This window comes from Mastigoproctus giganteus, chromosome 1, assembly GCF_048544385.1.
Source record: "Mastigoproctus giganteus isolate SK-2022 chromosome 1, ASM4854438v1, whole genome shotgun sequence".
Classification (NCBI taxonomy): domain Eukaryota; kingdom Metazoa; phylum Arthropoda; class Arachnida; order Uropygi; family Thelyphonidae; genus Mastigoproctus; species Mastigoproctus giganteus.
Window position 1 is genome coordinate 108,887,529 of NC_143575.1, and position 22,245 is coordinate 108,909,773.

The 22,245-nt window shown below is 37.0% G+C and overlaps 1 protein-coding gene across 4 annotated transcripts in view; it reads right to left on the reverse strand.

The window, feature by feature from the left end:
• Fis1 (Mitochondrial fission 1 protein) overlaps positions 1-22,245 on the reverse strand; it is an 83,595-nt gene that overhangs the window by 44,757 nt on the left and 16,593 nt on the right. For 3 of the 4 annotated variants that reach the window (XM_090381762.1, XM_090381770.1, XM_090381780.1), the window contains exons 2-3: positions 16,454-16,599; positions 5,910-5,986 (exon numbers count right to left, since the gene is read on the reverse strand). In XM_090381762.1, coding sequence (XP_090237888.1) covers positions 5,910-5,986; positions 16,454-16,599 — 223 coding nt within the window. The remainder of the gene's footprint in view (positions 1-5,909; positions 5,987-16,453; positions 16,600-22,245) is intronic. The other variant, XM_090381789.1, reaches the window with a different exon arrangement.

Below are 22,245 nucleotides of genomic sequence, written 5' to 3' on the forward strand. Positions count from 1 at the left end.
GCACAAATGCCCCCAGATCCTTTTCACTCTCTACCACTGTCAGTGTAGTACCACATAGTTGATACATTACTCTGGGGTTACTGCTTCCCATATGCAGTACTTTACATTTGTCAATGTAAAACTTCAAGTGCCACCTCTCAGCACATCTGCTCAACTTTTATAGATCCTGTTGCAGCAGTGTACTGTCATTAAGAACCCTGCCGACCTTCATATCGTCCGCAAACTTGGACATTAAGCCTGATATACCATCATTATAATAATAATGATAACAATGCTCCACCAAGAGTAGTGTCCATTGATTACCACTCTTTGTCTTCTGCCACTCAATCATCCCTTTATCCATAGCAGCAATTTGCCTCAAATGCCACACTGCTCCAATTTGTGCAGCAGTCTTCCATGTGCAACAGTATCAAATGCCTTTCTAAGATCCAAATATATGATATCAAAATTATTCTTTGCATCCAGTTCCATTGTGACTACATCATAGTATCCAATCAAATTGGTCAGACAAGACCTCCCCTTAACAAACCCATGCTGTGTCCGAGCTATAACTGAAGTTTTGTCTAGATGATCCTGCAATGCTTCTTTAACCAGTGCCTCCATTAATTTCCCTGGAACAGAAGTTAAACTAACAGGTGTGTAATTACCTGTGTCTCCCTTTGATCCTACTTTGTGGACTGGGGTCACATTTGTACATCGCCAGTCCATGGGCAAACTGGAGATGTTCAAATTCCTTCCTTGGACTCAGGGAGCTCTCCGAGTCCAAGGAAGCTCTCATAATTATGGCTAAGGGCCTGCTTACTTCCTTTGCTGCCTCCTTTAATATAACTGGATAGATTCCATCCACCTCAGGTGCCCTTCTTATGTTTATCTTCAACAATTTCTCCTCCACTTTACTCTCAGTTATTACAAGATTATCTAGCTTACTGCCAGATTTTAATACATCCTCTGGCATTTCTCTCCCTGAATAACTCCTCATGTGTGAATGTAGATGCAAAATATTCATTTAGTTTGTTAGCTACCTGAGCAGGATTATCAACTGTTGAACCATCGATATCCAGTGGGCTAATCTGATTCATACCCTACCTTCTAGAATTTACATAAGTAAAGAACTCTTTGCTGTTTTTCTTTGCATCCTTTGCCAAAGATTTCTCGTAATCTGCCATACACTTCCATGTCACCTGTTAATTTATAAGTAAAAAAAAAAAAAATAATAAATAAACTGCAGCCATTATCAACCCATTGCAGGATGGAAGCCTCCTCAACAATTCATGTTGAGGTAAATGGACCATAATCTGTCACGCTGGTCCAGTGCGGGTTGGCAGATTGACTGTATTTAGCAGTCAGGGGGTTTGAACCCTGGTCTACTCAAGGAATGTGTGCTACTGCATTCCCGCTCCTGATCACTCGGCTACGGAGGCCTCGTATCCCATGCATTTTTCTTCTCTGCCACATGTCTAATTGGTTCATCATTTAGGCCTAAATCTTGAACAATATTTCTTAGTTGGTATGAAAAGCCTAGTATCTTCCAAGATTAATTCTTTGAATGCTTCCCATTTTGAATATGCTGTTGGCAACATCATCAGCTGGTCTCACTGTATAGAATTTAAATGCTGTTTCAGACCACAGTAGTCACCTTTATGAAAGCAAAAACCCTTCCCTTTATCTGCAGATTCTTAATGCATGAAGAATCACTACTGATAATCAGATCAAGAGTATTACTCCCTCTAGTTGCCTCCCGAACATGCTGCTGTAGAAAACAATCATCCAATAAATCCACAAAAGCCTTGCTAGTGTGTGAGCGACCAACCCCCAAATTCAACCAATCTCTGGGAAATTAAAATCCCCCATTATAAGACACTCTGATTTACTGGCCCACTCTATTTCTCTGCACAACTGTTCATTATACTCATCAGATTCATTAGGCCTATAACACACGCCTACTTTCGTTTTTCCTTTCCCAGTGCTTATGTCACACCAAACAGACTCAACATTGCATTGTCCACCAACATCAACTGGATGCACTTCCTTAGATTCTGTGTTCTTTAACTAACAGCATAACCTCTCCTCCCTTCCTGTACACATTCTACTCCCCAAATTCAAATTCTGCACTGCTTATGTCTGTGTGACACCACGTCTCTGATCTCCCAACAATATCTACCTTTGATACCTTGACTAGCACTTCAAGCTCATCAAATTTATTAACTAGACTTCTAGCATTGGTGTACATGCAAGTATACATGTACGTGTTTCTATTCTTAGTTACCCTAACACAGCCCATGTATTTACTTGTTCCACTATGACTCCCAGCAGACCTGGAAATCCCCATTGCGTTGCTTTCCATGCTGCTGTTCATTTCAATAGAAGCAGTGCAAGAATGACTTTCACCTCTGCCAGCGGCTACTGTTCATCTATTAGACCGTGTAGCCCCCAAGTTAGCAGTTTTCCGACCCACCTAACTCTGCCTCGATAGCATCAGCAAATATTCTAGTACCCTTTCTATTTAAGTGTATCCCATCCCTGTAGAAGCAGTCTCTTATTAACAAGCACAGACCAGGCTGAGAAAAATTCTACCCCTTGAGCCCTGCACAATCTCTCAGGGCTGAATTGATCGACAAGGCTCTTGTCATATACTCCCTCCTATCGTGTCTGGGCAGAATTTCAGGCACTTTCAAATTCAACCCTAATTCACGGCTTTTTTTTTTTTTTTAACAGTGACCTGTACTTGTTAAGTAATTCTGCCGGTCTCCTACTCTTAATATCATTAGTGCCAACGTGTACAACTATATCACCTTTTGTGCCCTTAAAAGATGATATCCGCTCTACAACATCATCAACCTTTGCTCCTGGCAGACATACTCTGATCCTGTTCCACCTATCCTTTTTACAAAGCATGTTCCCCGTTTCCCTGACAATAGAGTCACCAACAACTATTAGTTCCTTTGGGACCAGTGCATTCTGCCTTAGGGTTTGCTGCTGTGTTGCATGATTGAAGGAATTGGTAGTGGATATTTGAGAAGTTGAAGCTGTTTGTGCAGGGCAAGGTTTTTCAAACTGGAAGGTGGAATGCAGTGTGCTATCAACAGCAAAACTATGGATAGGATTTCCAGAAAAAAATCATTAATATACAAGAGGAAAAGAGGGAGAAAGAACTGAACACCAGCATTATTGGAGATGTTTGAAGACAGAGAGCCATCTATCATCACCTGCAGTGAGCTGTCAGAGAGAAAACTGGATACCCAATTACAAAAAACAGTATGCAAATCACAGGATGGATGTTTATTTAAAATACCTTTATGCCAATCCTGATCAAACGCCTTTGAAATGCCAAGAGCAACTGCACGAGTTTCAGCAAATTTTTCCACAAAGGGGTAACATAAGCCAGTATATCACCAGTTGTTCAACACTGACGGAATACATAATGGAGATCACTGATCAGATGGCAGGCTTTAAAATAGCTTAGGAGTTGGTAGTTAATGGATTTCTCCATTACTTTTGAAAGAGTAGAAGTGAACGCAATGGGACTATAATAGGATGGAAAGGCTTTGTCACCCTTTTTAGGAACTGGCTGGATATGAGCAAATTTCTAAGTGGAATAAGAAAGTGTAAAAAGGTGACACAGATTGGAATAAGCTCAGGAGCACAGGTTTTGAGAACAAGTGGAGAAATACCATCGGGGGGCCCGCAGCTTTCTTGGCATCAAGGTTGTCTGTTCAAAATTCGTCTGACATCCTTTTGATGGAAAGACCACAGAAGGCACTGAATGGAGTGCACTGGGAATGGTACAAGGTGCTTTATCAAGATGGTCAATACAAGAGTTACAAGTAGGATACTAGTAAGTCATTTTTATCTTTAGCAGAGATGGCAATAGAGCATCTGTACTCCCAACTCATCAGGTTTTGATGAGATGGGAGTACAGATGGGTAAAAGTTGTGGCCAATAGCTCTGGCAAGAGACCAGAATGCTCGATTACCATTTTGACAAGAAGCAAGGTTTCTACCCATAGCACTGAAAATCTAGTTTGGGCAGATCAATAACTGTTTTACAATTGTTGCAAGTTTTGGTGTAGGCAGAAAACGAATCTGGAGATTTTAATGTATGGCAGTTGTAATATGCAATATTTTTATCTCGAACAGCTTCAGCACATTTATTGGAAAACCAAGGTTTAGATAATGGACGAGATTTTAAGGTAGAGCATGGAATAAAAGATGTTATCCCTAAAAGAATTTCACTCACATGATCTGAGAAAACACTGACATTACAAGATTTAAAACAGTAATCCAACCAAGAAAAAGACCACAAATTTTGTATATCATGTCATTTTGCATTCTTGTAAGGCCAAACAAGAGGTTGAGAATGGCCATTAGATAAAGCCGCTAATGGAGAAGAGATCATTACCAAGTTATGATCTGAGATACCTAGAGGACCATTCATCTTGACCACCTACTTTTTTGTGAGAAAAAGATCAGGAGTGTTGGCTGTGTGGATTGTCTGGTATTCTGGTAGGTAAATGAACAATCTGTGTAAGGTTGTAAAAGGCTCAGCACATCTTTGACTAGCTGGAGTTGTGAACCTCACAATCACCAAGGAATATTACCAAGGAATAATTGGGACAACTAAAGTGAGCAGTGGTTGAGCCAACCAATAATTGGGATTCTCTCAGAAAAATTAAGTAGGGCAAACAATTAATTGGCAAACTAAGTATATATAGACATCACCTAGATTGGAATTGAGACCACGTATATTTGTGAAACGAACGAGGAAGTGTTTGGAGGTTTAGATATTTTTGCAGGTGTTTGTTCTCTTAGTTTAATTATTCGTGATGTTTTTGGTAGTAAAGGTGGAGGGAATGTTGTTTGAAGTAATGAAATTTTTGAACATGATGTACACACAGCAAGAATATACCCTACTCCTTGACATAACTTGACCTCAACAATGCCCCAATACACACTACTCAGACCTCATCTCCCATCACTATCTGGTAGAGATTATACACTAGCCGATCAGGATGCCTCTTAGGAAGTTACAATAGGTTCGTTCTGGTGGACTAGCTAGCAGCTTTAGAGCTGTACACTTGAAATGTAAGAAAGACTGGATCTAGTCATGATGCCCCATCATAAACTCAAAAGATGTCATTCATAATGGAAGTGAAAGAGATGGGGGTTGCCAGAGCTTTATTCTAGAAACTAAATATGGTCTTCACTACTTCAAGCTTCCAATCAGAGAACTGGCAGTATTGCACTGGTTGATGAGTCATCTGGCATCCCCTGGCAACATATAGGAGTAGCATTCCTCTGTGTGGTGTGGTCACCACCAGTATAATAGGTGCAGTATTTAATAACTTGAACTGAAGTTATACCCAGAGTTAAGTCTCAAGACAGTAAAGGTGCAAGGAGAGAATTTATTTGCTGTAGAACTGAAGATTTCACTAAAAGTCAGTCCGCCTGATTCAAGTGTCACCTGAATATCAGCTTCATCAGCATTTTAGACTTGCAGGTATCAAAGCCCTAGATTTTCATACCTGAGAGAATGTCTGTGGCAAGTCTCAAGGACCAAGAATTTTCAGGATTTTTAATCAAAATCAAGCCCCAATCCTGCAAGAAACAAAGAAATTTTAAGATCTATAATACCTGTTTACAAATTAGTTGATTATTACACTAGATAAATTGTAAATCACCCATTAATCTAAGGGGGAAAAAAGACCCTTAAAATCTGCTAATGATTTATACAAAAGTGAATTTACAGATAATGGATGGTTATAATCATAAGCAACACAATAGTTATTTGAACATAATAATTTAGTTATTCTTTCTGGTCTTCAATTCTGCCCCCTCCCCATTCAACAACAGTAATCTTCGACTACAAATAACTCTTGCATCACAGGTAAAGTTTGCAAAATATTTTCCCACCTTAAGTTTTGTGTTGCCAACTGCAAGATAAAATAAATAGTCTCTTCTTGCTTCTTCATCTCCATGCTGAAATAAATCTGAAACATGGAAAAAAAAAAAAAAAAAAAAAAATCATCAACATCATATACTGTATTATATGTTTTTATTATTTATCTCATGTTTATCAGAGACAAGACAGGTTCAAATTTTTCTGGGAATGAATTTTGTTAAGATCTGCATAGTGAATAACAAAATCTTATTTTATTTGTGACCTAGAAATGTCTAAAATTTTAAAATTAGGTGATTTTTGACTGCACATACATTTATTTTTATCGGTTGATAATTTCTTACTGTTGTTTTTTTTTTATAATGTTACTTTCAAGAAACAAAGATATATAAAATTTTGCTTTTTCTTAAAGAAATCAGCCTCAGGGACTATATAAATGATCATTAAAGCATAGGGTGAAAAAGTTTTATCAGGGGGTAGGATAACTGAATGCTACTTAAAATACAAGCATTTAAAAAGTGGATGTAATAATGCTCAGCACAATGCGGAGATTTTGCAGCACATCATCAAATCAACCTTTACAACCATAATTACAAGTATTATCTGGACTGACCATCAAAATTTAGAACTAAAAGCAGCTTCTGAAGTTAGCATATCACATATGGTAGTTGCCAAGCCATTATATCTGACATTAAGGCGCCTCCGTAGCCAGGTGGGAAGGAGCAGCAGTGCATAGCACACGCTTCTTGATTAGACCGGGGTTAGAGCCCGTCACCACCAAATACGGAGGATGCGGAAAGGTCAGGGAATGACCACCGCACATCCCAGAGCAATATGGCATTAGTTGCTAATGCTCCTAAAAACCAAATAACAATAACATATCTGACATTAAAAATGAAAAATTTATGCAAAATATTTGTTCAAGTTTTTACTTGGGAATAAAGAAGTAATAAAAACCAGCAGATTAGATGAAAACCAAAGCTGAATTTTAAAAACAACAGTTTGAAATTTGGCCATGATCAAGAATTTTTAAAATTAGTAACAGGAGATGAAATGTGGTGTCATCTTTATCAACTGCAGACAAAACAATACTCTTCTGAATGGGAATCTTCCATGTTACTTAGTAACAAAAAGCATTCAAAGTGCTATGTCTAAAGGTAAAAGTTTTGCCACCATTATTTTTTTGATATCACATATGAAGACATAATTCATTAGGAATGCATACCAGGTCATATTGGCACATATTCATAATATTAATAAGACTATACTCAATATCATTAAGTGCTTGCAAAGTGCTATCAGAAGGAAGAGACATCTACGGATAAAATAATGGAAAAAAAAAAAAAAAAAACTTAGATTTTACTCTATGAAAATGCTCCTGCTCTTTGTGCAACAATAATTTCTGAATACATTTCAAAACAGCCTATAACTGTCTTACAAGATCCTCCTTATTCACATGACCTTGCACCATGCAATTCCTACCCCCTCCACCCCAACCTAAAGAACTCTGTAAAAAGATGACAATTTTCCAGTAAAACAACTCATGGCTGATAAATTTTTCCCAATATATAATTTTCTCACATTCACCTATTTCTTTTAACTAGTTTCTCACTGGTAATTGGTTTCATCCAAATTTATGCACTGCAACACATTTCTATATAATGGGCATGTAAACTTATTTACAATTTAGGGATATTTACAAAGGTTCTCAAGTGCATTCTTCTACTCTTTCTTCACAGTCTTTCAAGTAATGACCTCTTCTTTATAAACACTGTCTGTCTCTGCTAACTATTATTCAATATATAAGAAAACATTTTTTCCTTCTTGGCACATCATAGGATTTGCCTAACCTCATCTGCACAGCTATTCTTCCCTGACCTCCTACCACATTTTTTTGCTCATATCACTCAATTCCACACACATACACGCACAGTATGTATGTGATAGTATTAGTAATGGCAAATGATGAAAGAAAGCAGGCTAATAAAGTATCAGTCAAAAAAAACCCCCTACACACTTCACCCATCCATATACTCTCAAAGAATTTGTCTAGTTCTTCCTTGAATTTATTCAAACTACCCACTTCCACAACAAGAGGTCAAATTTTCTTCCAACAATCAACCACCTGCTGACTGAAGGCAAAGTTCCACACATCTATCCTGCTACCATACTTCTTCCACTTCAATTTATAGTCTCTCTTGTGTGTAATCTCAAAGTGGAAGAATGCCATCAACATTTCACTTAGTCAATCCATTCAAGGCTTTAAACACTTCAATCTGATTTAGTCTCTTGATGCTTCAATTTGCAGAACTGAAGTCTTTCTTGGTAAGAGTACCCCTTTCTTGCCTTCACCAATCTGGTTGCCCTTCTCTGCACCCATTCCAGCAGATATACAACTTTCCTAAAGTGAGGACTCCAGGCCTGTATACAGTACTCATGATGCTGCCTAACCATGGCCTTATACAAGAGAATAATCATTTCCAGTCACTCCTAGCAAAGTTTCTGCACATCGACAAAACCTCATAAGTTCTGGCAGCCTGTCTCAACTGTTCAGAGAACTTCATATCAAACTGCATGATTCGGCCATGGAAAGAATGTGCAAGGCTCAAGGGATAGAATTTTTTTCAGCCTGGTCTGTACTTGTTAACAGGAGAGACTGCTTCTACAGGGATGGGATACACTTAAATAGAAAGAGTGCAAGAATATTTGTTGATGCTATCGAGGCAGTGTTAGGTGGATCGGAAAACTGCTAGCTTAGGGGATATAAGGACTAATAGATTAATAGTAGCCATTGGCAGAGGTGAAAGTGATTCTTGCACTGCTTCTATTGGAATGAGCAGCAGCCTGGAAAGCAGGATGCAGGGTGCTGGGAGTCATTGCGGCACAAGTAAACACATGGGTTGTGTTAGGGTAGCTAAGAATAAGAACAGGTGCATGTATACTTGCATGTACACCAATGCTAGGAGTCTGGTAAATAAATGTGATGAATTTGAGGTATTGCTCAAAACATCAAAGGCAGATATTGTTGGGATATCAGAGACGTGGTGTCACACAGATATGAGGAATGCAGGACTGGAATTTGGGGAGTACAATGTGTACAGGAAGGATAGACAGGATAGGAAGGAAGGAGGGGTTATGCTATTAGTTAAGAAACACAAAATCGAAGGAAGTGAAGCCAGTCGACATCGCTGGAGAGTGCAGTGTTGAGTCAGTTTGGTGTGACATAAGTACTGGAAGATCAAAATTGAGAGTAGGAGTGTGCTATGGGCCTAATGCCGTGGTTTTCAACCGGGCTGCACCTTAGGGTGCTGCAACAACATTCCTGGGGTGCCACATAATTTGTGTTTAAGTTACTTAAACTTATTATTATTTTTTAATTTTGTGGTGATCTATAATTGATGTTTACTTAGTACCTCTATATAAAGAATAAAATTATATACTGTATATATATAATTTGTATTAGGAAATGTAATTTTTATAATTATATTATCGTAATAAATATCATATACAGTAAACCCCCCCGCTATTCGCGGTTTCGCGATCGCCGATTTAATATAAAATGAAACCTAAAAAAAAAAAAAAAAAAAAAAAGTGAATTTTAAAGCCCCGTGAATATTTTCCGCCATAAAAAAAAACATGAGCGTGGCTAAAATTATCTTTTCCGGTCAAAACAGCGCTCAGTGGTTGGGGGGAGAGGAGTGACAAAATCGCGAGCGTGGATGTTTCTCGCTAATCCTTGTTCAGTATGTGTTATGCACTTGTCATGGAAGGTTTCGTCGTTTGCTTTTAATTTCTATGCTTATAAATTGAATAAATTTATCAATTTATAAATTGATATGCTTACAAAAATGATAAATCTACTGTTTTGCAGTGTAAAACAGACTTTTTCGAGTGTGTTAACGGAAGAAAGTGACTTTATTGTGGACAAGTTCTTTCTAACCCCTACAAAAATATGGCTACGGATAACAAGAGAAATGTAAAAATATCAAAGGTGATGACATTAGCGAATAAAATTGAGTTATTAGATAAAATTTCTAATGGTGAAAGTGTCTCCTCAGTGGCAAAATATTATAAAATCAATGAGTCAACGGTAAGATCAATGAAAAAATCGGAAGAAAAAATCCGCCGTACGGTCCGTGAAAACGCGCTAATTGCTTCAAAAATTTGCTCTGTAACTCGTGATGTTAAATTAGAAAAAAATGGAAAAAGCTTTAAATCTGTGGATAGAAGACCGAACTCAAAATAAAATTCCGTTAAGTTCACTAATCATTCGTGTAAAGGCAAAACTCCTTTATCAAAACTTTAGCGAAACTGGTGACAGCACTGGCAGGATAAGTTTTTTTGCTAGCAAAGGCGCTGGTTTGAAAGATTTGTTTGAAATTTCTAATAAATATTACATTTAATATTAAATTGTTTCTTATTTTCATTTCGATGCCATATGCTTGCATTTCATTATGTACTGTCTATGTACATAGTCATATTATGAAGGTACATATAATACATACATAGACAAAATTTTAGACTAGTTTATCTTATATATTTCATACTTTGGAACGTAACCCCTTTATTTCTATGGGAGCCATAATTCAGTATTCGCGACATTTCTCAGGAACGTAACCCCCGCAAATAGCGGGGGTTTACTGTATATATACACACACACAAAGATTGTTGTTGTTGTTATGGGGGTTTCATGGTGTATAAGCTACTTTGGCTATAATGCACCACACACACAGAGAGAGAGAGAGAGAGAGAGAGAAAATCGGATCTAACGGGCAGAAAATTGAGTAGGGGTGCCGCAATTATAAAAAGGTTGAAAACCACTGGCCTAATGACTCTGATGAGAATAATAAGAAACTGTACAGGGAAATAGAGTGGGCCAGTAAATCAGAGTCTTATAATGGGGGATTTTAATTTCCCAGATATTGACTGGAATTTGTGGGTTGGTCATTCACACACTAGCAAGGCTTTTGTGGATTTATGGGATGATTGTTTTCTACATCAGCATGTTCGGGAGGTAACTAGAGGGAGTAATACTCTTGATCTGATTATCAGTAGTGATTCTTCATGTATTAAGAATCTGCAGATAAAGGAACCACAAGATGGCAGTGATCACAGTGTACTGAAGTGGGATTTACTCAAAGAGGTAACTACTATCAGGGATAAAGGGAAGGGTTTTTGCTTTCGTAAAGGCAACTACGATGGTCTGAGACAGTATTTAAATTCTATACAGTGGGACCAACTGATGATGTTACCAACAGAAAATTCAAAATGGGAAGCATTCAAAGAATTCATCTTGGAAGCTACTGGGCTTTACATAACAACTAAGAAATATTGTTCAAGGTTTAGGCCTAAATGGATGTCAGATGAACTAATGAGACATATGGCAGAGAAGAAAAATGCATGGGATACATATAAATTAATGGGTGACATGGAAGCCTATGATAGATATAAGCTGGTCTGTAACCAAGTCACAAAGGAGATTAGGCAGGCAAAGGCAGATTATGAGAAATGTTTGGCAAAGGATGCAAAGAAAAACAGAAAATAATTCTTTACCTATGTAAACTCTAGAAGGAAAGGGATGAATCATATTGGTCCACTGGATATTGATGGTTCAACTGTTGATGATCCCGCTCAGGTGGCTAACAAACTAAATGAGTACTGTATTTTCCGGCTTATAAGACGCAAGGGCATACAAGACGCACCCTAGTTTTGGCCACATATTTTGGAAAAAATAATAACCCTTCTATTATCCTTTGATACTGTTTACGGTGAAACTAAAAAGCGATCTTTTACCGACTGATGTAAACAAATATGGTGACATGGCATGATATGGGATGTAATCAGGGTAGGTATTAAAAATAAATTAAATGGAGTTACATTTATTTTTTTTATTAAACGGACTTACAACATGGAGTTTTTATTCAATTCATAAAACACAAGAAATTTTAAAAAATATTTATTTGTTCTAAAGATTATGAAAAGTCTGACATTTTCATTTATCCTTAAACCCTAAAAAGCTGTTACTGAAATCATCATATAATATTCAAGATATTCAATGTCACTGTTGTCCATGTTATGAGCGATCTCTGAGTCAGATGAATCTGTTTCCTCATACAAAAGGTCGTCTTCCGTGCCGTCAAGAGCATTGGTTATGCCACACTTCTTAAACGATCGTACTATTGTCTCCATTTTAATTTCATTCCAAGCATTTTTGACTCACTGGCAAACCTGTACAATGGTAGGTCTTTTGATGCGCCCTGTTTATGTTAGTTCATGCTGTGGGAGCATCATCCATTTATTCCATTCTTCACGCATGTAGTCCTTGAAAGGCTTATTTATTGATACATCCAGCGGTTGCAACTGACCCTTTAACCCTCCAGGAATTACAGCCATTTGCGTGTTTAAACTTTTTAATCTTATCTTAGTACAATTAGTTAGGTGAGACCAGAACTGATCCCACACAAGAAGCGACGGCTTCTTGCAAAGTCCACCAGGACGGCGTGACCACACCTTTTCCAGCCAAAACCTCACGCCATGCTCATTCATCCATCCTTTGGGGTGAACTTGAATAAAAACTCCTGCTGGAATGCTTTCTTTCGGCATTGTTTTTCTTTTAAATATTAGTAATGGTGGTAACTTGGTACCATTAGCACAATGCCAGCACTGCTGTAAAATGGGATTTCTCATTGCTGGAAGTTTTAATGGTCGCAAATTTAGCACCCTTAAAATCAACTGTCTTATTAGTCTTTTTAGTCTTCAAATGTCAATGGAACTTCATCCACATTTGAAATTTGACTAAGTTCAAAGTAATTTTCTTTTCTGACTTTGATAATATATTGGTGAAAATCAATAATTTTGTTTTCGTACTCCTCAGGCATTTTCTGTGCTATTTTTGTTCTTGTTCGCATCGCTAATCCGTGTCTCTTCATAAATCTATAGCACCTGTAAAGTCATCATGCCCTCTTGCAGCTGCCCTCAATTTAGCTTCAGAAATGATATTTTTAGTCATTACCACAATACCTTGGCTCCTCTGATCTGTAACCCACGTCTTCATCTCATTCTCCAGTTCCTCCCATCTAGCTTTTTGCTTGCGAAGGTTGTGTTTTGACTTTATTGCTTGTCGAAGTTGCTCCTCTTGCTTTCACCAGGCACGTACCATTTTCTCAGTAGGAAGTGGTCCAAAATGTCTTTCAGCAGCACGGTTCCCATATTGCTTTGCAAATTCTATTACTTGTAATTTAAAGGCAATTGTGTAGCAATGCCTTCTCAACAACTCCATCATAACATGGTGTCCTGAAATTTATAAAAAAATTATTGATAAAGAAAATAATAATAATAAAATCAAATACAGTAATATATTTTTCTCAAAATAATGGTATACGTTTGGGTAAATGTTCAACCAATAATGAAATGTTTGTTTCTGAAAAAAGCTGACAGAAGTAATGTAACAGAAATTCTTACTCACCCTAAGACAAATACGGGTGTCACTTTCTCTTTGTAAAAGACGGTTGGAATTGAAAAATTCCCGATCCAGTCTAATTAGCCCGCCATAACATAAAAGCGTGATATCATATTATAGAGGAAGCAAACACATGGGAAAATGAAACAAGTTTTTACTTAAGTCTGATTGTGAGATTCATATCACGCAGATTTCAACAAATTTTCCACAAAAAAAAGATTACTGGTATGTATTGTTGCCATAGATTGTAACCACTGATAATTGTTAAAAATATATTTCAACAGATAAATCTTAAGCAAAATTAGTGTGAATTTCAAAGGGAAGTTTTCAGAACTCAGTTTACCGGCACTGCATTAACGAAAATGCATTGCTGGTAGTCTTTAGGCCTAATCTGACATTGACCATTTAAGATGCAGGGTGATCTTCCGAGCATTTCTTCGCAAAAGAAAAAAAAAAAACATGTCTTATAAGCCAGAAAATACGGTATTTTGCATCTACATTCACACATGAGGAGTTATTCAGGAAAGGGAATGCCAGAGGTGAAGTAAACTCTGGCAGTGAGCTAGATGATTTTGTAATAACTGAGAGGAAAGTGGAGAAGAAATTGTTGAAGATAAACAAAAAAGGCACCCGGAGTGGATGGGATCTATCCAGTTATATTAAAGGAGGCAGCAAAGGAAGTAAGCAAACCCTTAGCCATAATTATGAGAGCTTCTTTAGACTCAGGGGAAGTACCCATAGACTGGAGATGTGCAAATGTGACCCCGATTCACAAAGGAGGATCAAAGGCTGACACAAGTAATTATAGACCTGTGAGTTTAACTTCTGTTAATGGAGGCATTGGTTAAAGAAGCACTGCAGGATCATCTAGACAAGACTTCAGTTATAGCTCGGACACAGCATGGTTTTGTTAAGAGAAAGTCTTGTCTGACCAATTTGATTGGATACTATGATGCAGTCACAAAAGAACTGGATGCAGGGAATAACTTTGATATTATATATTTGGATCTTAGAAAGGCTTTTGATACTGTTGCACATGGAAAACTGCTGCACAAATTGGAGCAGTGTGGCATTGAAGGCAAATTGCTACTATGGATAAAGGGATGGTTGAGGAGGAGAAGACAGAGAGTGGTAATCAATGGACACTGCTCATCGTGGACTAATGTTATTAGTGGAGTCCCTCTGGGTTCAGTGTTGGGTCCATTGTTGTTTTCTGTATTTATAAATGATACTGATGATGGTATATCAAGCTTAATGTCCAAGTTTGCAGACAAAACAAAGGTTGGCAGGGTTGTTAATGACACTACTGACAGTATGCTGCTGCAACAGGATCTGGAAAGGTTGAGCAGATGGGCTGAGAGGTTGCAAATGAAGTTTAACATTGACAAATGTAAAGTACTACATATGGGAAACAGTAACCCCAGAGCAACATATCAACTCTGTGGTACTACACTGACAGTGGTAGAGAATGAAAAGGACCTGGGGGTAATTGTGCAGGTAGATATGAAGTTTTCTGAGCAGTGCAGACGAGCTGCAAGAGAAGCTTATGGTGTCTTGTCAATGATATACAGGAATTTTTCCAGCAGGGATAAGGAGGTGATTATTCCCTTGTATAAGGCAATGGTCAGGCCACACTTTGAGTACGCTATACAGGTCTGGAGGCTTCATTTCAAGAAGGATGTAGAGCTGCTGGAACAAGTACAGAGAAGGGCAACAAGATTAGTGAATGGAACCAAGGGTTGCTCTTACGAAGAAAGGCTTAAGTTTTGCAAATTACAGTGTCTGGAGACTAGGCACTGGTGAGGTGATCTGATAGAGGTGTATAAAGCTTTGAACGGTTTGAGCATGCTCAATGCTGATGGAATTCTTCCTCTTGCTCAGAATAATCATTTGAGAGGGCATAAATTCAAATTGAGGAAAGACAGATGTAGGATAGATGTGCAGAAATTTGCCTTTAGCCAGCGGGTAGTTGGTTGGTGGAACAGACTTCCATCCCTTGTAGTGGAAGTTGATAGCCTAAATAAATTTAAGGCTCAGCTGGATAGGTATTTCGAACGAACGGAGGGGAGAAATGGGAATGTTTTTTTTTTTTTTTCGGCTGATGCTGCATAAGCTTGCTTTCTGGCATCATACGCCGCTACTAATGCTAATGATAATTACCCAAAGTTCTTTTTCATTTTCCACTATGCACTTTTGCCACCATCATATCCACGCATTAAATGCTTCTTGCAAGCTATTTTTTGAAAGACTGAGAAGTGCTTCCGTTGTGCCAGATGCACAACACTTGCCTTTCAGAACTTTCTTCAGATGTGGAAACGGGAAGAAATCACACAGGACTAAGTCTCAAGAATAAGCAATCCCTGCAGAAGGAGTCTCTCCTGTTAAGAAGCACAGACCACACTGAAAAAAATTCTACCCCCATGAGCCTTGCACAATCCCTCCAGGGCCGAACTGATTGACAAGGCTCTCATCATATACTCCTCCTATTGTGCCTCTGCAGAATTGCAGACACTTTCAAATTTAACCTTAACTCACGACTTTTTTTCAGTATTGACCTGTACTTGTTAAGTAAATCTACAGATTGCCTACTCTTAATGTCATCAGTGCCAATCTATACAACATCACCCTTTGTGCCCTTCAAAGGTGATATCTGTTCTACAACATCATCAACTTTTGCCTCTGCAGACATGCCCTAGTCCTATTCCACTTATCCTTTTTACACAATATATTACCTGTCTCCCTGACAATAACCAACACATGTATAAAGGACACAATGAAAATTCTATATATTTTTAATCACAAAAATCCAACAGAACACCAACAATGACAGCAATCTTTGCTGGCAACAAGTAGTACAAAGAGATTCCAGATCTATGACGTCTCCTTAGCTATTTCATTATTTCAATGTTCCTGTAGCTAAGTGGATAACATCCTCTGGAGGAGACGTTAAAATAATGTAAATTAAAATAACATAAGTTGTAATTTTGTTAATTTCACTCTAGTGAAATTATAGCTAAATTCAATTAAATTATGATCTTTACTTTTTCACACTCTCTCTTCTTTGAAAACAGTAAATTTTTTTATTATAATAAACCATACCTTCTAATAGAACAACTCCTCTTTTAATATCTGCTGAGTATTTACTGCGGATCAGACACCAAGCATACTCAAATTGAGCTTTAGATGTTATAGTTCCTTTCTTTATTTGTTCATTGTAGCTCTGCTCAAATTTCTGGAAAATATGACTGAAATTAAATGCAAAATAATTTGAAAGGCACACATTTAATTATAATTTTAACCAGTTGTTTATCTCAATGGTCCACATATATACACATTAATTGGTAGTGGCCAATTTTCTATATGTATCAAAAATTATGTAGAATTTGATTGTAATTTATCTTGTTTATATAATTCTCATATTTCACTATCTTCACGAAAGTTCTGTGAATTTGGAAGTTAAAAGTTAGAAAAAAAGTTACCAGATTAAAAAAAAGAAAAGAAAAGAAAAGAATCCAGATGATCATCATTTAGTACATTCAGTGCATATTAACATAAAACAATGTGCAACTCAGCACATACTTTTATGTACACTATTCAGTTGCTTTTTGCAAAAAAAATTCTCTATTTTATATGCTAAACCAGGACAAGACAAATCCAGGGGGCATTAAAATTATCTTGGTGCTTATCTTCACAGTAATATTAAAATACAGTAAACTGCTGCTATTCGCGGTTTCGTGGTCGCTGATTTAACATAAAATGAAACCTAAAAAAATGTGAATTTTAAAGCACCTTGAACATTTTCCGCCATAAAAAAACATGGGCGTGGCTAAAATTATCTTTCCCGGTCAAAACAGCGCTCAGTGGGTGGGGGGAGAGGGGTGACAAAATCGCAAGCGTGGATGTTTCTCGCTAATCCTTGTTCGATATGTGTTATGCGCTTGCCATGGAAGGTTTCGTCGTTTGTTTTTAATTTATATGCTTTTAAAATTTAATAAATTTATCAATTTATAAATTGATATGCTTACAAAATTGATAAATTACCATTTTGCACTGTAAAACAGACTTTTTCGAGTGTGTTAACGGAAGAAAGTGACTTTATTTGGACAAGTTCTTTCTAACCCGTACAAAAATATGGCTACAAATAATAAGGGAAATGTGAATGTGAAAAGATCAAAGAAGGTGATGACTTGGCGAATAAAACTGAGTTATTAGACAAAATTTCTAATGGTGAAAGTGTCTTCTCAGTGGCAAAACATTATAAAATCAATGAGTCAACGGTACGATCAATCAAGAAATGAAGAAAAAATCCGCCATAGTGTCCATGAAAACGTGCTAATTGCTTCAAAAATTTTGCTCTGTAACTCGTGATGTTAAATTAGAAAAAATGGAAAAGCTTTAAATGTGTGGATAGAAGACCGAACTCAAAATAAAATTCTGTTAAGTTCACTCATTATTCGTGAAAAGGCAAAACTCCTTTATCAACACTTTAGCGAAACTGGTGATAGCACTGGCGGGATAAGTTTTTTAGTTAGCAAAGGTGCTGGTTTGAAAGATTTGTTTGAAATTTCTAATAAATATTACATTTAATATTAAATTGTTTCTTATTTTCATTTCAATGCCATATGCTTGCATTTCACTATGTACTGTCTATGTAACATAGTCATATTATGAAGATCCATATAATACATACATAGACAAAATTTTAGACTAGTTTTTCTTATATATTTCATACTTTGGAACGGAACCCCTTTATCACTATGGGAGCCATAACTCAATACAGTATTCGCATTTTCGGTATTTGCGGCATTTCTCAGGAACGTAACCCCCGGTGAACAGCGGGGGTTTACTGTATATAGTTTCATCTTTAAATAACTACCAAGTAGTTATTTTTTTTTAATTTAAAAAAATAAATAAATAAAAAAATAAAATAATAAATAACTGTCAAGCCTTATGATGAATTCACATTACATATGCAACCATTCAATTCTGTGGTTGCCTTACGACCTATTCAAATTACGCTATAGTTTAGGGATGAAGCCTCAGGTTACATAAATAGTTTAACTAATGCACAAGTTAGTGCATTTGCATCATTAAGTATATCTCATATTGTGAATACCTTTACGAGTTGCCATGACCTCCATGCACTACCTCGAATAAGTAACGCTTCACCACAGGAGAAGACTATTTTTACTTATTCTCAGTGGATACCATCGCCCATACGGCACTGTTTCAGAGCTTATTGGCTCCTCATCAGTAGGTGGGCAGGTACCCTGGTGTTGCAATGATGACAACCCAGTTGTGAAGTATAAATGCACAATATGAGAGATGTGTGATGGTGTGGAGTAATTTAGATTACGGTATAGTTTGGGGCTGAAGCCTCAGGTTACATAAACAGTAGTTTAACTAATGTACAAGTTAGTGCATTTACATTATTAAGTATATCTCATATTATGAATACCTTCACGAGTTGCCATGATATTGCACTACCTCGAATAAGTAACGCTTCACCATAGGAGAAGACTATTGTTGCTTATTCTCAGTGGATACCATCACCCATACGGCACCGTTTCAGAGCTTATTGGCTCCTCATCAGTGGATTTATACTTTGCAACTGGGTTGTCATCATTGCAACACCAGAGTACCTACCTACCCACTGATGAGGAGCCAATAAGCTCCAAAACAGTGCCGTATTGGCGATGGTATCCACTGAGAATAAGTAAAAATAGTCTTCTCCTGTGGTGAAGCGTTACTTATTCGAGGTAGTGCGTGGAGGTCATGGCAACTCGTAAATATGAAAAAAGGGTCTTCACAAAATAAAATTTACTACCAGGGAAACAAAGAAAGTTACTGCTCAAATTCAGAGTACAGCTGAACAATATGCTGGAAGCAAAGGACAATAGCTATAAACAATATATCAGCAAAACATTGCATGATGTTTCTCTTCAGGGCTGCAAGGAATAAGCATGGTAGTCCTGGTCCTTCATGTAACTCCACAAGCAAAATTTGCAGTTCAAACTGGGGAACAATTAGTATTACCATTAGCAGAGACATACATGCAAGAAAATAAGCTTATATAGCTTGCTTTCTTGCATCATATGTAAAAAAAAAAAAAAAAAACCCCCTTCCCATTTCACCCATCCATACACTCTAAATGCTTGTTGCTTGTCTAGTTCTGCCTTGAACTTATTTAAGTTTTCGACCTCTACTACAACAAATGGAAGTTTGTCCCAACTATCAAGGCCTTATACACCTCAATTAGATCACCTTGCAGGTGCCTAGTATCCAGACGCTGCAATTTTAAATTTTTTTTTGGTAACAGCAACCTTTTGTTCCGCTCACCAACCTTGCTGCCCTTCTCTGTACTCATTCCAGCAGCTCTACATCCTTCCTAAAATGAGGCCTCCAGACCTGTATGCACTACTCAAGGTGTGACCTGACCATTGCTTTATACAAGGGGACAATCACCTCCTTATTCCTGCTAGCAAAATTTTTGTATATTGACAAGACTCTTGTAGCCTGTCCGCACTGCTGAAAAAACTATATATCTGACTGCACAATTACCCCCGGTTCTTTTCATTCTCTACTACCCAATCCGTAGGCATATAATAAATCCTTTACACTCTTTGTAATAACCTGAACACTAATATATAAATAATATGTGCATCATCACATCCAGATTGTTGTAATGACCTTATCATACAAACACTTGACAGCACTCACCTGTGGTATTCATGCTGCTGCAGACTCACTTGCATCAACCTACTCAAAAAAGTTGAACCAATGAAATTCAAATCTCAAACCAAAGCATAGTCAATTTTGGGCAAAAGCACTAATGAATTAAACAAACTGTCTATTGCCTAAATTTTAAAAATGCAGGCATTTACAGCTCTATTCAAGTTGAAGTGAGATTCATCATATCACAGAATATTTTAAGGTCTTACATTCACACTTATTTGCACTGGAAAGTTTTGTGCAAAAACAGTTAAGTTTCCAGATCACCAAAATGCTGATGCAAACGATGCAGCTTGTACGAAGAACAATGAAGCATTTCTTTAGCACTTTAGCATTTTGACTATGCAAATGTCACCCTACAGGCCAAGCACTATTGCTGCTAGGAGCATCGGCCATTTCATTTGGCGATGTGCATAACCCCTCAATGATATTGATAGCAGTGTATTTTTATTCTTGTTTGCTTATAGGAAATTTAATAGAAATCCTGTATCTTCAAATTTCGCCATCATATTCCTAGGGTTCTTTAACGCCGCAGAACTTAATTTTCAAACATTTTTTGTAATTTTCAAAATGCATAATGTTACATTATGCATTTTGAAAATTAAAGATGAAAACATAAACACATTTGACAATTACACATGGAAAAAGAGTAAACAGCATGCCAAGACATTGGTGAGCAATAACACTGCTGCCCAATAACTCCAATTGGAAATCAGCAACACTAATCCCTTTTCCTAACAATGTCTCTGCTGATACCCACACATCACCCGCTGGCCACAGTGCACCACTATACTCTGTTTCAACCTAAGTTTACACCACTGAGAAAGGCACAGTGTCTCCTAACACAACTGGCATAATGTATTAATCTGTTCTGCTCCCATCCTAGTGTATCGTTTGTAATTGTTGATCAAAACAAAATTAAAAAAAAAAAAAGGGGGGGGGGGATCAAAAACAATACTAAAATGTAATGATAACACATTCACCATTGTCAATGCATATAAGCATCAAATGGCAACCGAGTGATGTACCATGATGCATACTTAATGGTTTGTAAACAAGTTCTGCAAAAGTAAAGACATGAAATTGACAACTGCTCTATATCAGCACACTGTTTGAACTCTAGGCTATTAACATCAATGATTCATTTTTGTTTATAGCGTGGTACAGATTTTTGTGTTTTTAACTTCATGTACCAAGAATAAACTTTCAATAAAATTTTGAGGTTTGTTCTGACTTAGTGCTCAGCACAAAAGTGGCTTCTTTTAGCTATGATTTCCAGACATACTTTTCAACCATCATTTATTTTTAGGTGAATATTAAAGGAGTTGTTCTTTATCATTCTGAATGGCATAATGGATACACTCATTCAAATATATGTGAATGTTAATGTTATCATCACTGAATTGTGACAGTATTAATGAATGATTGACAAAATTGTATTTGTCATAATTTCATTATACCTGAAGATATCACGAACTTTTTGTACCACAAACTGCTAATTATCAACAGAACCCAGGTGTAGAAAAGGCATTGCCAGTTTTCATTTCAGCTTTAATATGAAAAACAATTTTCTGGCAATGCCAGTTATTGCTATAAAATCAATTTTATTAACAATTTTGGTTCATCTACTAGAATCCCAGTATTGGGAACATAGATCTCATACCAATATGTCACATGAAATGGTTATTATTCTACTGTACGTAAAATAATTAATAAAATAATGTAGTAGTTTTATTACCAAGGAAATTTATTTACTCCTTGGGCATTTCAAATTCTGAATATACAATCATAACATTCTGCCAAACACTATGCTTCAACAGTTTTCCGTGTTGATTTCCAACAGAGACACTTTTCATATTACACTATAGAGGGCAAACCTGACAGTCATCCACTTTTAAAAATGCTGCATTCTGTCCCAAGGTCAAAGAGAAAGTCACTGATAAGTAGATTCATATCACTTTTACATAGTGAGGGATATAAAATAAAATTCGTAAGGGTGACAACAGTGATCTCAGAGATTTTATAAATTCTATACAGTAGGACCAACTGATGTGTTACCAACAGCAAATTCTAAATGGGAAGCATTCAAGGAATTAATCTTGGACGCTACTAAGTTTTTCATACCAACTAAGAAATACTGTTCAAAGTTTAGGCCTAAA